Genomic DNA, 14,733 nt, shown 5'->3' with positions numbered 1-14,733 from the left:
ATAATAATCATTTCATACTACTTGAAAATGCTTAGGTTGCATATGATTCGTTAGAGTTCTATATTTCTATTTTATGGTTCAGTTTTTCAGACTGTCACAGCTGTTAGGAACTAGAACCCAGCTTTGTACCAGAACACACTTATAGACAAGGCTTCCAGCACAAGGAAGCCGGGCGTGGCGACTCACACTTGTAATCCATCTCAGCACGCACACTCAGAGTTTCACCGGTGAGCAGACTTGGAGTGACTCCTCGCTTTTTGCTGTTGGGTGTGGAGTTGAGCATGGGATACATGCTGGGGAGCGCCCCTGCTGAGAGAGGCGCCTTCAGTCCGAGTGCTGTCTGGCAGACACTGTGGTGAAGGACTCTGGTCTCGTTTGGACTGGTTTCAGTTACCTGAGTGTTTATTGGTTGTGGGGCACTTGTCACTTTATGCACTTAGAAAACGGGGACATAACCTATTAAGGTTCTGTGAAAACTGAACTAAGAAGCACGTAAACTCTCGAGACTAGTGCCTGTCATGCAGTAAGCACGTGACAGCCATGAGCTGACGTTTTAGTTAGTTCTTATAACAAATACAGCACCTCTTTGTAACCATTCTTTTCTACTATTTTCATGAATATATGGCAGTTAAAAGTAGTTCCAAAGCCAAGGAAGAGAATGATTAAAAAGCTGACGTGAAGCCAGGCAGGGGTGGCAAACACCTTTACTCCCAGCACGCAGTGGCAGAGTGTGTGGATACCTCTGGGCCACAAGTGCGTGCTTCTCTGCCAGAAACTCCCAGTACTGTTGTCAGTCTCTGGGCAGAGAGGTCCTGAGTGAGCGCAGAACGAGGTCCCTGGCACAAGGTCTCAGTTCTAGTCTGGGGTGCGTGAAAAGCAGATTTTTTTTTCTGTAATAAGTGTGCTGCTCTTTTAGCTGGCATGGCAGCGGGGTGCGCAGGGCCAGCTCAGCGGGAATGGAACAGCTGCTTTGGAACATCCAGCAGGGAGCTCCTACACAGCAGCCCCGGGCCAGGGGCCGGACTGGGCGGGACGAGTAGCTCAGAGGCAGCCCCGGCTCTCTTCTCTGATGCCCCATTGAACCACAGAGGCTCCTTAGCGGTGGCCACAGCAACTGCCTGGCCAGTGGTTTAGTTTGGGGCTTCAGCGTTGAATAAAGAGCCAGTCTCAGGCGTCCTTGGGTGAAGTATATGGTGCTCCCTGCTTTATTTCATGAGAAACAGGCAAGTATAAACCGTGGGCAGTGGGGAAGGGTTTTAAGGAGGAATGCTTCTCACTGGCTGGGACTTAGAGCTTTGCCCCACACCTTCCATTCTCAGGATAAGAATCTTAATCTCAAGCTTGAGATTCCAGTGTAAACACACTCCATCTCAGCAATTCTGGAGGGGCCAGGAAGCAATATTGATATTGAACCAAGGTATCAATATCAAATCACTATGTGTTCTGTAGCTGTTTGGCCCCTTGTAGGGTCCAGCTTGACTCAAGGCCAGCCAACCTACACTGAGGGTCCAGCTGTATCTAAAAATATTCCACTGCTCCTCCCCCTGGAATGCACTTACCCCTCCTAGCTAGCCTGCTAAATTCTGCTTTTACAAAAAGATATAAAAAGCACTTGCTCCTGCTTTCAGGGGTCAGCAGCTTGAAAGAGCTTGTCAGACCTCGATGCGCATCGACCCAATAAAATTCCTGTGGGTGTTGCATCGACACCGGACTCCGTTTCTCTGTGGGGACTCCGGGTATAGACTAGAGATCTCCCTGGAGCTCTCAGTCTGGCAGTTCATGGCAGTTCCTCTGGAGGCGCGGGCCACTGCGCACCACGCCAGAGACAGTTGGGTCTTTTTTGAGCCTAGCCTGGTCTATAGAGCAAGTTCCAGTATAGCCAGGACTTCACAGAAAAATTCTGTCTAAAAAAGGGAGGGGATGCAGGCCAATGTGAATGTCTACACCCCTATGGTTTTATAGTCTGAGGATAGCATTTCACATCTGCTGGACAAAAAGAAAGGAAAAAAAAAAGATTAAAAAAAAAGTACTAGTGTAGCCCACAGTTTAACTATAATTTTATCTTCACTAGACTATGATAGGACATTGACTTTTCTCTAAATCATAACAATTTTTAAATTTATTTTATTTGTTCGGATTACAGCTCATTTGTTATCCCCTCACTTGTTTCCTCCCTCCACTTTCACCCTATTCCCCTCCCCTAGGTCTGTGACAGAAGGGGACCTCCTCCCCCACCATATGGTCACAGCCTATCAAGTCTCATCTTGGTAGCCTGCTTATTCTTTTTCTGAGTGCCACCAGGCCTCCGCACCAAGGGGAAGTGGTCAAATATGGGGCACCAGAGTTCATGTCAGAGTCAGTCTCTGCTCTCCACACAACTGTGGAGAATGCCCTGTCCATTGGCTAGATCTGAGTAGGGGCTCAATGTTTACTGCATGCATTGTCCTTGGTTGGTGCAGTAGTTTGAGCAGACATTCCTGGGTCCAGATTCACCCATCATAATATTCTTCTTGTGGGTTTCTAGGACCTTGTGGGTTTCTAGGACCTTCTGGATCCTCTCTCCCCATCCTCTTGTTTTGGGCTCATATATATCTCTCCTCTCAGAGTTTCTACTAGGATGTTTTCAGCTGGCAACATCCATGCTCCCCCATGAAGTGGTTTGACTTCTAAGGGGATAAACATCCTGCTCTTTTACTAGTCTGTTCCCAATCCCACACTTAGGATCAACACAAAAACATGTTTATCTCTCCTATATCTATCTCCCCCTTTCTATTAAATATAATAAACTATATATAATAAAAATAATTATGAGAATTATTCAGTAAAAGTCTCATCTACAAAGATTGCATTTGACAACCTTGGAGAAATTGTTTCACTATCCTATCCTACTGAGTCTTATCCTAGTGTCCAGCGTTTTTCAAAAATAGTAACACTGTGGCTATCTAGTCTTCGACCCCATCAGAGACCCGAGAAGGAATTACTATCTAATATGAAGGAAGTGCAGGCAAGCAACTTCCAAAAATATAGACAGAACAGAGAGAGCTGACTGCCTGGACAGTCACAGGTTCCTCCCCATCGTCAGGGCCTCCAGTCTTCAGCCCGCTGGCCCAAAACCGTCTCACAGACTGCTCTGAAGCAGGAATCCTGAAGGACTGACGGACCTGGTCTCTCCAAGTCTGGGCAGCCAAATTCTCAGTATCAGGCTTGATCATAGTGGACGGTAAGTCTGCCATCAGCAGTAGACATAAGCACAGTTCCTCAGTCCAGTGGTTATCTGCCACTATTGTTTCTTGATGCCCTCATAATTAGACTGGAGGTGCTGCCAGGAGTGGATGTGTCTCTCTGTCATAAAAGCCCTTTATTATTAAATGCCATTTTCTGTGGATCTCTGAAGTGTTTGAAGACCATCTATCTAACTATCCTATCCATCATCTATCTATTCCTTTTAAAAACATACACAGGAAACTAAATAAAGCTTATTCTATAATTAAGAAATTTAGTATCTAATAAGATTTACAAGTGATCAGCTACCAATTTCTGTCTCCGACCATCCTGAACAAGTTATAACAGTTAACTTTTATAAGACTAGAACTGTACATCACCTTTTCAAATGAGTTGCACATGTATAAGACATTAAGTAAACGTTGAGCAAAATGATCTTAAGTTTCACCCAATATACAATATACAGTTTTAAGTTTCTAGAGTTGGGCATGGTGGTGCACACCTTCAATCCCATCACTTGGGAGGCAGAGGCAGGCAGGTCACTGTGAGTTCAAGGCCAGCCTGGTCTACAAAGTGAGTCTAGGATAGCCAAGACTACACAGAGATACCCTGTCTTGAAAAACAAAATAAACAAACAAAAAACCAAAAAACAGTTTTAAGTTTCTATTAACATAATATACAATACATAAAGCAAAAGTCGAATAAAATACTCTTAAATTTTCATCAATCTACAATACCAATGTAAAATATTTGAGGCTAGTAGATTCAATAGTATACTTTTTGTTCTATACATCTATATCCTCCCTTATATCCTTCCTTTACTCTTGAGGGTTTTTTTTGGGGGTGGGGGGAACTGGCTTTGTAAGATCAGGCTAGCCTTGAACTCACTGATATCTGCCTGTCTCTGCCTTCCTGAGTGCTGGGATTGCAGGCATCTGTCACTGCTCCTGGCTTGAGATTTATTTTTTATGTGTGAACACCAGCATGTGTGTATTTTGCAAGTGTGTTCAAGTGCCCACTGAGGCCCACAGAGGGTGTCGTACCCTTTGGAGCTGGAGTCACAGGTGGCTGTGAGCTTCCTGATGTGGGTGCTGGAGAGTTATTGTCGAGAGCACCAAGTGTTCATAGTGCTAAGCCGTCTCTTTAGCCCCCAGTGCTGTGGATTCATGCTTAAGGAATGAGGATTGTTACCAGGCTAGCCTGCTCCAAAGTGAGACTGTCTAGGTGTGTAGCTGGGGGGGTTGATTGGCAGGTGGGTGGACAAGTAAGGAAACCCAACAAAACCAAAGATGTTTGGTTCCTAGCACCCAAGTGAGGTGACTGACAGCCACCCTTAACTCTCGCTCTGCCACTCCCCTCCTGTATCCATCCATCTCTCTGTCACTCACCTACATTATTGACTCTAGCATCTTAGTTTGTTTTCCTTCTGTCTCGGTTCCTTCCTTCTTTGATAAGTCTGTTTATTGTGTACGTGTTTGGTTTGTTTCTTTCTGTCTTTTTTGGTAGAATCAGGTTTGTTTGTGTGTTTGTAGAATGGTTGACAATCTTACATTGAGTATTTCCTGTTCATTTCTTTAAAAATTTATATAAATATTTTCAAACAAGCAAAAAGTTGAAATTTTATAGTGACTGTACTCATATGTGGGCCCTTCCATCGGTTATTATTTATTATTTTATATGTATGTATGTGCCTTACTGTATGTGTAAGGCCAGGAGAGTCTGATCCTCTGGAGTTATAGTTGCAGATATTTTCTGATACCCATATATTCATGTAAGAACTCTCTCTATGTGTGTTGTGTATTATCACTATTATTGTTGTTGTTATTAACGTGTTGTGGGCATTTTGTCTGTAGCTCTGTCTCTCCACCACATTGGTGCAGTACTCTCAGAAGGCAGAAGAGGGCATTGGGTCCCCTGGAGTTGGAGCTCCAGATGATTGTGATCCACTCTGTGGGATCTGGAAGTCAAACTCAAGTTCTCTGGGAGAGCAGCTAGTGCTCTTAACTACTGAGCCGTCTCTCTCCAGGCCCACTAATATATTGTTAACAGGCGGTAAATGTCCATTTCAGCTTTTAAGTTTTCTAGGTATTATCAGCAGCACCTTCATTTATAATAGTCTAGTTTGGCTTAAACATTTTTATTGCACAGACATGTTTCATTCCCTCCAATTCTTTTTTGGTTTTGAGGAGGAGTCTCACTTTGTTGTCCCAGCTGGCCTGGCACTTGATATGTAGGCCAGGATGGCTTTGAACTCACCAGGGTCCACTGGCTTCGACCTCTTGGAGTCTGAGATTATAGGCATATACCACCAGCTTAGTTTCATTCTCTAACTTTTGATAGTTGGATTCTGATATCTAGCTGTGAATCTTGATAATTTTATACTCTTTGGAATTAATTCAAATTTTGTTTTGTTTTGTTTTGTTTTTCGAGACAGGGTTTCTCTGTGTGTAGCCTTGGCCATCCTGGACTCACTTTGTAGACCAGGCTGGCCTCGAACTCACAGCGATCCGCCTGCCTCTGCCTCCCGAGTGCTGGGATTAAAGGCGTGCGCCACCACGCCCGGCTGGAATTAATTCAATTTTTAAATCTTGTGTAGAAAGTTTCCCTATATTTGGAAAATGTAGCCCATCATTTCTTTCTCCAAATACTCTTTGTCTATTCTTCTTTGCAGTTTCTTACAGTTTAGGTGCAGTGATGATTCTATAGACCTTAAATGCCATTCTTCTGCCAATAAGATCTGCTCATGAGCCATCCACTTAAGTGAATTTTTCATTTTAGTTATTCTTTCCAAAATGCAAATTTAAATAATAAAAATAATTTTATTTTATTGTCACTGTTTTTATTGATATATTTTGTGAAATACTCTTATACTTTATAGTTATGGCCTCTGTTCTTTTGACATCTGAATATAGGTTGTTTAAATTTTGTTTAGTAAGGAATTGATTATGATTTTTAAAAAAGATGTATGTGTATTTATATGCGTGTGTGATCTTGCACCACCTGTAAGGCTTTGCAAATGCTAGGCAAATACTCTACCCCTGAATTACATCCCCAGGCCTAGAAAACATTTGTTGATTTTAGTAGAGGTTGTTTGTTTGTTCGTTTGCTTGTTGTTGCTTTTTAGGTGGTGGGAGGTTTTGAGGCGGGGTTTTATTATATGCCTCAGCATGCTTCTACTTCTGTCTCTCACTGTGTTGATGACAATGTTTTCTTTTAGTGATCACTCAGGGTATGTTCGGCCAGTACCAGTACCTCGCAGCTTGAATAGTGATATTTCCTATTTTGGTGTTGGAGGCAAACAGGCTGTTTTCTTTGTTGGGCAGTCAGCCAGAGTAAGTGGAATAATTTCCCTGTAAGTGAAAAGTGATCAAAACATTTTGGGATTGACAAACAACTGTTCGGAATGAATGTACTCTTCTAAATTGTTTGACAGATGATAAGCAAGCCTGTAGACTCCCAGGATGTTCATGAGCTTTTGCTTTCTAAAGAAGATTTTGAGAAGAAGGAAAAAAATAAAGAGGCAATATATAGTGGATACATTAGAAACAGAAAGGTACAGTACAAATTTTTACAGCTCAAAATTACGCATGTATTCTTTTGATCACATGACGAGACAAAGTGTTTTTCTGACTTATTACTGAGATGTTGGTGTTTTAAGAACTTGAAGGTAAGAGATTCTCACAATGAGTTATGTTTTCCTTTAGTATAAGTAGCAAAAATGATATATTTATGTGTGTATATTCCTTTCTATAGATGAAACTTTTCATATAAGTTAACTTGGGAAACTTTTTATAAGTTACTTAAAAAGTTGCAGACCTTGGTTGGAATTTGCATTAAATTTTTTTGACATTTTATTCATTTGTTTTGTGTGTATGGAGTGTGTGTGCGTGTGCCCCAGCGCACATGGCGGTCCAAGGATAACCTGAAGGAGTGGCTCACGGGGGCTGAGCTTAGGTTGGTGTCAAGTGTCTTACAACTTGCACGTGTCTCTTCCATATTCACATCTATACATAATAAAAATAAGTCTTTAAAACACAAATAACTTTTGATTTTTCAAGACAGGCTTTCCCTGGGTAGCCTGTAACTTATTCCATAGACCAGGGGGCCCCAATCTCAGAGATTCATCTGCCTCCCAAGTGCTAGGATTAGCATGTGCCACCACTGCCAGGCTCATACAAGAAACAACTTAAAAACGTCTTTCTTATTTGAAAATAAGTTGTGTATAACTATGAGAAAACAGTAAAATACCCCCACATATCAGAGAAAGGCACTAATGACATTTTGGTGAGTTTCTTTACAGTGCAGTATTTTTACAATGTGTATTTAGAGCTCTGATTCTATATTTCCTACATTAACATCTTGAGTATTAATCATTTTAGAACATGTTTTTGTATACAGCACATTTTAAGAAGGTTATGCGTATGAATGTTTTATCTGAAAATATGCGTATATATTACATGTGTGCCTGGTGCCTAAGACCAGCCGAGGATGTGGCAGCTTTATAAGATTTCTACAGAAGGCTGTAGTATTATTGTATTCGAGCATTTAGTGTGCTTCAAAGAGTTCCCTATAATTATAAATATAGTTCTTGGTTATCTTTGTGTAACATTTTCCCCAAATTATAGATTGTTAGAATTTGAATAGCTGTGACAATTTGACTTTTTAAAAAAGATTTATTTATTACGTATAGTGCTCTGCCTGCATGTGTGTCTACAGGCCAGAAGAGGGCACCAGATGTCATTATAGATGGCTGTGAGCCACTGTGTGGTTGCTGAGGACCTTTGGAAGAGCAGCCAGTGTTTTAACCTCTGAGCCATCTCTCCAGCCCAACAATTTGAACTTTTAATATGTTTGTAATATTTTTTTATTTGAGAAATTAGACTCACAAATTATATATAATTTCAGTGATTTTACATTGAAGTACCTACCTGACCAGTTAGTTCCTTGTTTTGTTTTGTGTTTGTTTGCAACCTCCCTAGGCTCATGTTCTACTATTATTAGTAGAACTGTTTGGAAAAGGCTTAGGTGGTGCGGCCTTGCTGGGGGAAGTGTGTCTCTGGGGTTGGGTCTGAGTTTTCAAAAGCAGGTTCTAGTCCTAGTTAAGCTCTCTCTGCCTCATACTTGTGGATCAAGATGTGAGCTCTCAGCTACGGCACCAGCACCATGCCTGCCTGCTGCCATACTTCCCACCATATGGTCTTGGACCCAGCTACCTTTTGAAAACATGGCACCCAATTAAATGTTGTTTTTATTTGTTTTTGTTTTTGTTTTTTTTAATAAATTGCCATGGTTATGGTGTTTTATCACAGAAATAATAACAATCAAGACAAGTTGGTACCTGGTGTTGTAGTATTGCTATGAAGGACCTGTCTGGGTTGTAGTTGGGTTTGTTTGTTTGTTTGTGAAATGTGGTAGACTTTAAGACTTTGAAATAAATAAAGCAGTTAAATTCTGTAAACAGGGCTTAATGGGCAATCCTAGTTGTGAGCTTGAAAGTCAGTATGCTGAGCAAAAGTCCAGTTCAAGAGATTTTATTTTAGCAGCTGGGCTAGAGACCACTCTTGTCATATTTTGGCAAGGACTGTATCTACTTTCTGCCCTTAAAGAGTCTGTCTGAGGCTAAACTGAAGTGTTGTGGACTAATTTCCTTGCAGAGATTTCAAGACAGAGTACTATTGGTTCTGTCTTGTATTTGTTAGTCATCACTCTTTTTTTGGATTTTTTGTTTTCTTTTGTTTTTTTGAGACAGAGTTTCTCTGTGTAGTGTGGCTGTCCTGAACTTGGCTTTGTAGACCAGGCTGGCCTGGAACTCACAGAGATCTACCTGCCTCTGCCTTCCAAGTGCTGGGATTAAAGGCATGCGCCACCACTCTTACGTAGAGCTGTAGTGAACCAGACTAAGCAGGCCTCCAAGAAACACAAAATGTACAGTACCCCCGGGAGACTTAACGCTGGGCCCTTCCTTGGTTTGTGCTGAAAGAGATGAGGAGAAATGGAAAGGAGTGGCGCCCTCAGAGTGAGACTCCAGCTCATCCTGCAACCTGTGAAACTGAAGCCCATGGAATCATCTAATCATAAGAAGGAGCAGCAACACATATAATTCAGAGAGATGGCCCCAGTTCCATCCCTACCAGGCAGTCTAATTTGGCACCACTTGCCACAGTTCTGGCTTTAGAGTCATGAAGAGTACAAGAGTAAAGAGGTCACAGATTCTTCCTCTGCCATTAAGGAAAGCCACTGCGACCAGGCATGCGGCTGTGGTGGAGTTTTTTGCATGGATGCCTGGAGGGAGAGGCTGTTTTACAGATCTGAGAAAGTGAATCCTGGATTGCATTGGGTGCCCTAAGATGTTGGAGATGCCAGATCCTGGGCTACCTGCCACTGAGAGCTGATTATAGGGAGTGGAACCAAGGTTGAGAGAGGAAAGTGTGTTGTTGTAATCAGCCAAGCTAGAAGGCTTCGGGTTAGGGTTAGGGTTCAGAACCAGTGAAGCTCTGTGACACCAGACCTGGAGCTTCAGGATTTGGAGTTTAACCTACTGGGTTTCACTTTTGGTTTTGTCAGTGTTGTTTCATTATGCTCCGTTTCCTCCCCTTTAGTAATGTACTTTCTGTGCCATGAAATGCATAATTTGTCGTCCCCCCCCCCTTTTTGTTTTTTTTGTTTTTGTTTTTGTTTTTTTTTGAGACAGGGTTTCTCTATAGCTTTGGCTGTCCTGGAACTCATTCTGCAGACCAAGCTGGCCTCAAACTCACAGAGACCCACCTGCCTCTGTCTCTCTGAAGGCTGGGATTAAAGGTGTGCACCACCACTGTAGAGCTTGCTTTTTTGTTTTATAAGGGGAGTTACAATTAAGAGTCTCAGAAGAGACTTGGAACTTTTAAACTGTGTTGAGATTGAAAGGCTGTTTTGCATTGTGATGTGGGGACCTGCGCGTGGGATGTGGTGGTTTGAATGAGTAGCCCTCCTACGCTCACGAGTCTGAAGGCTTGATCCCCAGTTGGCACAACTATTTAGGAAGGATGAGGAGGCGTGGCCTTGTTGGCGGAGGCGTGCCAGTGTGGGTAGGCTTTAGATTTCAGAAGCCCAAGTCATTCCCAGTTAGCTCTCTCTCTGCCTCATGCTTGTGGATCAGATGTGAGCTCTCAGCTCTTGTTCAGTGCCATGCCTTCCTGTGTGCTGCCATGTTCCCTACCATGGTGCGGTTGCTCATGGGCTCTGCTAATCTCTGGAGCCATGATTGTCCCCTGTCCCCCAACTGAACGCTTTCTTTTCTAAGTTTCCATGGCCATCATGTCCCTTCACAGCAACAGAGTAACAAAGACAAGGCCTGATGTGTTACTCATTATATAGCCCAAGATACCCTTGAACACAGTAATCCTCCTGCCTCAGTCTTCAGAGTAAGTGCTAAGATTACAGACAGGATACATTTATTGGCTGCTGTTTTCTTGATTGCCTTTTCTATTGCTGTGATATACAATGTGCTGACAAAAGCAACCTATTGAAGAGTGGCTTTGGTTTTGCTCATAGCTCTAGACTTAAGTTCATCCTACTAGAGATGTCATTGCAGGACAAGAATTTGAGGCAGCCTGCCACGTCGTGCCCTCAGTCTAGAGCAGAGGCAGAGGGATACTAGGGTTCAGCTCTCTTTATGTACACAGTTCAGGGTCCCTGGTCTTCTCACACGAATTAACCTAGTCAAGATAATCCCTCAGAGATGCTCGCAGAGGCTAGCCTCAGCCACAGAAACCCCTCAGGTTGACAGCATCGCTGCTGCTGTTCTTCCTCCAGTGCTGAGGATGGAACCTAGAGCCTCTTCATCTGAACAGACACTTCATGGGTACCAGTGGTACTTGCTTCTTCTTTGTTTTTAATAATTCTTTTTATATCTATAATTTTGTCCAGGGTCGGGGAGGGGCTGTGTATGTGCTTGAATATGCGTCTGTGGGTGATTACCCATAAGCCATCTGATGTGGGTGCTGGGGACTGAGCAGAGGGCTTGCTGTCTGCTGCATCATCTCTCTAACCCCCTTTGAACAGTTCTTTCCAGCTATTTCTGTGGAACTCTCCCTTCTCTCCATGCCAGTGATTTTCAGAATGTGGGTGGATTGAGAAATGAAGTCTTAAGTGGATGGGTGTTGTTGACGTAAGCTGCCATTGTCAAAGACTAAAGCCTCAGGCCTGTGGGAAAATGGCAGTGCCTTCCCTGGGCTGGGTTCATGGAAATGGCAACATTCCTTCTTTTTCTGAGTGCAAATGTTGATAGTGTGTGCAGAAAGTGCTCCTAACAGCTGTCTGCTTCCCTGTTCTCTGTGTGTGACCTCCCTGTTGAGCTGTGTGCAGGAACACCCTCTCCCTAATGAGCTGTGGATAACAAGCTTTTGGGACGCTGTTGCTTCTCCATCAGCTCAGGCTATGGATCCCAGCTTTTCTTTGGGTCTGTATGTTGATCCTTATTTCATTCTCAGCCTTGTCTGACCTGCGGCTCTCTGTAGCCTCGGCTGCATCTAATTCAGAGATAAGTCTGCCTGTGCCTTCCCAGTCCTGGGATTAGAGACATGTGCTACTATACCCAGCATTAAAAACTGTTCTTGAAACATTAAAAATAAAGTTTCTGAATCATCTTTAACACTTAAATATAATTATGATTCTAGGTGATGTAATCTACTGTGTTTGTATTCACACTTTTAGCCAGCTGATTCTGTTCACATTACGAGTGATGATGAAAGATTCCTACACAGTCTCATTGCGGAGGAGAAAGAGAAGGAGAGCTTCACTGCTGTGGTCATTACGGGGGTGCAGCCAGAGCACATTCAGTACTTGAAAAACTATTTTCATCTTTGGACACGACAGTTAACGTAAGTAATTTGATTCAAGAAATGTTCCTGCTTTCTTGTGAGATGCAGGGTGGAAATGCACTCCCAGCAGGCCGCCCTCTTCCTTCCTGCCCACAAGTGCTAGGGTTACAGGCCTGAGCCCCCACACCTGCCTTATGGCTTACTCTTTGGCCCCCTACTTTGTTTGTTTGTTTGTTTTAGATTTATTTATTATGTATTCAGTGTTCTGCCTGTATGTACACCTGCAGAATAGAAGAGAATATAAAATTATATTGTAGATGGTTGTGAGCTACCATGTGGTTGCTGGGTATTGAACTCATGACCTAGAAGAGCAGACAGTGCTCTTAACCACCGAGCCATCTCTCCAGCCCTTGCCCCCTACTTTGTAAAGACGGAAGATAATTAGATATATATTGAAGTGTCCTTGGTATCCTTTTGGTCCAGTTTTCTTTGCATTGGTACATTGTACCTTATTCTGGTGTAGACTTTCCTTTTTATTTTTTATTTATTTATTTTTGGTTTTTCAAGTGCCAGGACAGCCAGGACTACACACAGAGAAACTTTGTCTCAAAAAACCAAAGAAAAAAAGAAAAAGGCTTTATTCTTGACATTGTTTATTGCCTGATATATTTATGTAAGAAATTAGATTTTCTTCTCTAAATGCATATATAGTAGTTGTCTCAAAATTATGGTTTTTCTACCAAAGAAATTACATACATAACAAATATATTCTAATAAAAATAGCATAACTTTTAATTGTTCTTCAGAATAGACAATCATTAAAGTATGGTATGAGGACACTGATAGTTTTTATGGTGGTGTTTTGAAGAGTAGCTGTGGTGAAGAGCCTTGTTCGCGCTGCCTCCCTTCTTCTCCCGCCTCTCCTCTTGTTCCTGTAGAGTCACTCCTCACTCCTCACTCCTCACTCCTCACTCCTCACTCCTCACTCCTCACTCCTCACTGCTCACTGCTCACTCCTCACTCCTCACTCCTCACGCCTCACTGCTCACTCCTCACTCCTCACGCCTCACTGCTCACTCCTCACTGCTCACTCCTCACTCCTCACCCCTCACTCCTCACTCCTCACTCCTCACTCCTCACCGCTCACTCCTCACTCCTCACTCCTCACTCCTCACTCCTCACTGCTCACTCCTCACTCCTCACTCCTCACTCCTCACTCCTCACTGCTCACTCCTCACTCCTCACGCCTCACTCCTCACTGCTCACTCCTCACTGCTCACTCCTCACTCCTCACTGCTCACTCCTCACTCCTCACTCCTCACTCCTCACTCCTCACTGCTCACTCCTCACTCCTCACTCCTCACTCCTCACTCCTCACTCCTCACTCCTCACTGCTCACTCCTCACTCCTCACTCCTCACTCCTCACTCCTCACTGCTCACTCCTCACTCCTCACGCCTCACGCCTCACGCCTCACTCCTCACTCCTCACTCCTCACTGCTCACTCCTCACTCCTCACTCCTCACTCCTCACTCCTCACTGCTCACTCCTCACTCCTCACTCCTCACTCCTCACTCCTCACTGCTCACTCCTCACTCCTCACTCCTCACTCCTCACTGCTCACTCCTCACTGCTCACTCCTCACTCCTCACTCCTCACTCCTCACTCCTCACTCCTCACTCCTCACTGCTCACTCCTCACTCCTCACTCCTCACTCCTCACTGCTCACTCCTCACTGCTCACTCCTCACTCCTCACTCCTCACTCCTCACTGCTCACTCCTCACTGCTCACTCCTCACTCCTCACTCCTCACTCCTCACTGCTCACTCCTCACTGCTCACTCCTCACTCCTCACTGCTCACTCCTCACTCCTCACTCCTCACTCCTCACTCCTCACTCCTCACTCCTCACTCCTCACTGCTCACTCCTCACTCCTCACTCCTCACTCCTCACTCCTCACTGCTCACTCCTCACTCCTCACTCCTCACTCCTCACTGCTCACTCCTCACTGCTCACTCCTCACTCCTCACTCCTCACTCCTCACTGCTCACTCCTCACTGCTCACTCCTCACTCCTCACTCCTCACTCCTCACTGCTCACTCCTCACTGCTCACTCCTCACTCCTCACTGCTCACTCCTCACTCCTCACTCCTCACTCCTCACTCCTCACTCCTCACTGCTCACTCCTCACTCCTCACTCCTCACTCCTCACTGCTCACTCCTCACTCCTCACTGCTCACTCCTCACTCCTCACTCCTCACTCCTCACTCCTCACTGCTCACTCCTCACTCCTCACTCCTCACTCCTCACTCCTCACTGCTCACTCCTCACTCCTCACTCCTCACTCCTCACTGCTCACTCCTCACTGCTCACTCCTCACTCCTCACTCCTCACTCCTCACTGCTCACTCCTCACTCCTCACTCCTCACTCCTCACTCCTCACTCCTCACTCCTCACTCCTCACTCCTCACTCCTCACTGCTCACTCCTCACTCCTCACTCCTCACTCCTCACTGCTCACTCCTCACTGCTCACTCCTCACTCCTCACTCCTCACTCCTCACTCCTCACTCCTCACTCCTCACTCCTCACTCCTCACTGCTCACTCCTCACTCCTCACTCCTCACTCCTCACTCCTCACTGCTCACTCCTCACTCCTCACTCCTCACTCCTCACTCCTCACTGCTCACTCCTCACTCCTCACTCCTCACTCCTC

At 44.3% G+C, this 14,733-nt stretch overlaps 1 protein-coding gene across 2 annotated transcripts in view; it reads left to right on the top strand.

The window, feature by feature from the left end:
* Window positions 1–14,733, top strand: part of SMCHD1 (structural maintenance of chromosomes flexible hinge domain containing 1) — a 118,431-nt gene that overhangs the window by 19,299 nt on the left and 84,399 nt on the right. For both annotated transcript variants that reach the window (XM_084780274.1, XM_084780275.1), the window contains 3 exons: window positions 6,440–6,554; window positions 6,656–6,775; window positions 11,914–12,080. In XM_084780274.1, the coding sequence (XP_084636400.1) occupies window positions 6,440–6,554; window positions 6,656–6,775; window positions 11,914–12,080 (402 nt within the window). The remainder of the gene's footprint in view (window positions 1–6,439; window positions 6,555–6,655; window positions 6,776–11,913; window positions 12,081–14,733) is intronic.

Source organism: Acomys minous (genome assembly GCF_964271855.1).
Source record: "Acomys minous genome assembly, chromosome: 4".
NCBI lineage: Eukaryota > Metazoa > Chordata > Mammalia > Rodentia > Muridae > Acomys > Acomys minous.
Note: the sequence above shows the minus strand (reverse complement) of the source record. Positions and strands in the feature narration are given on the sequence as shown.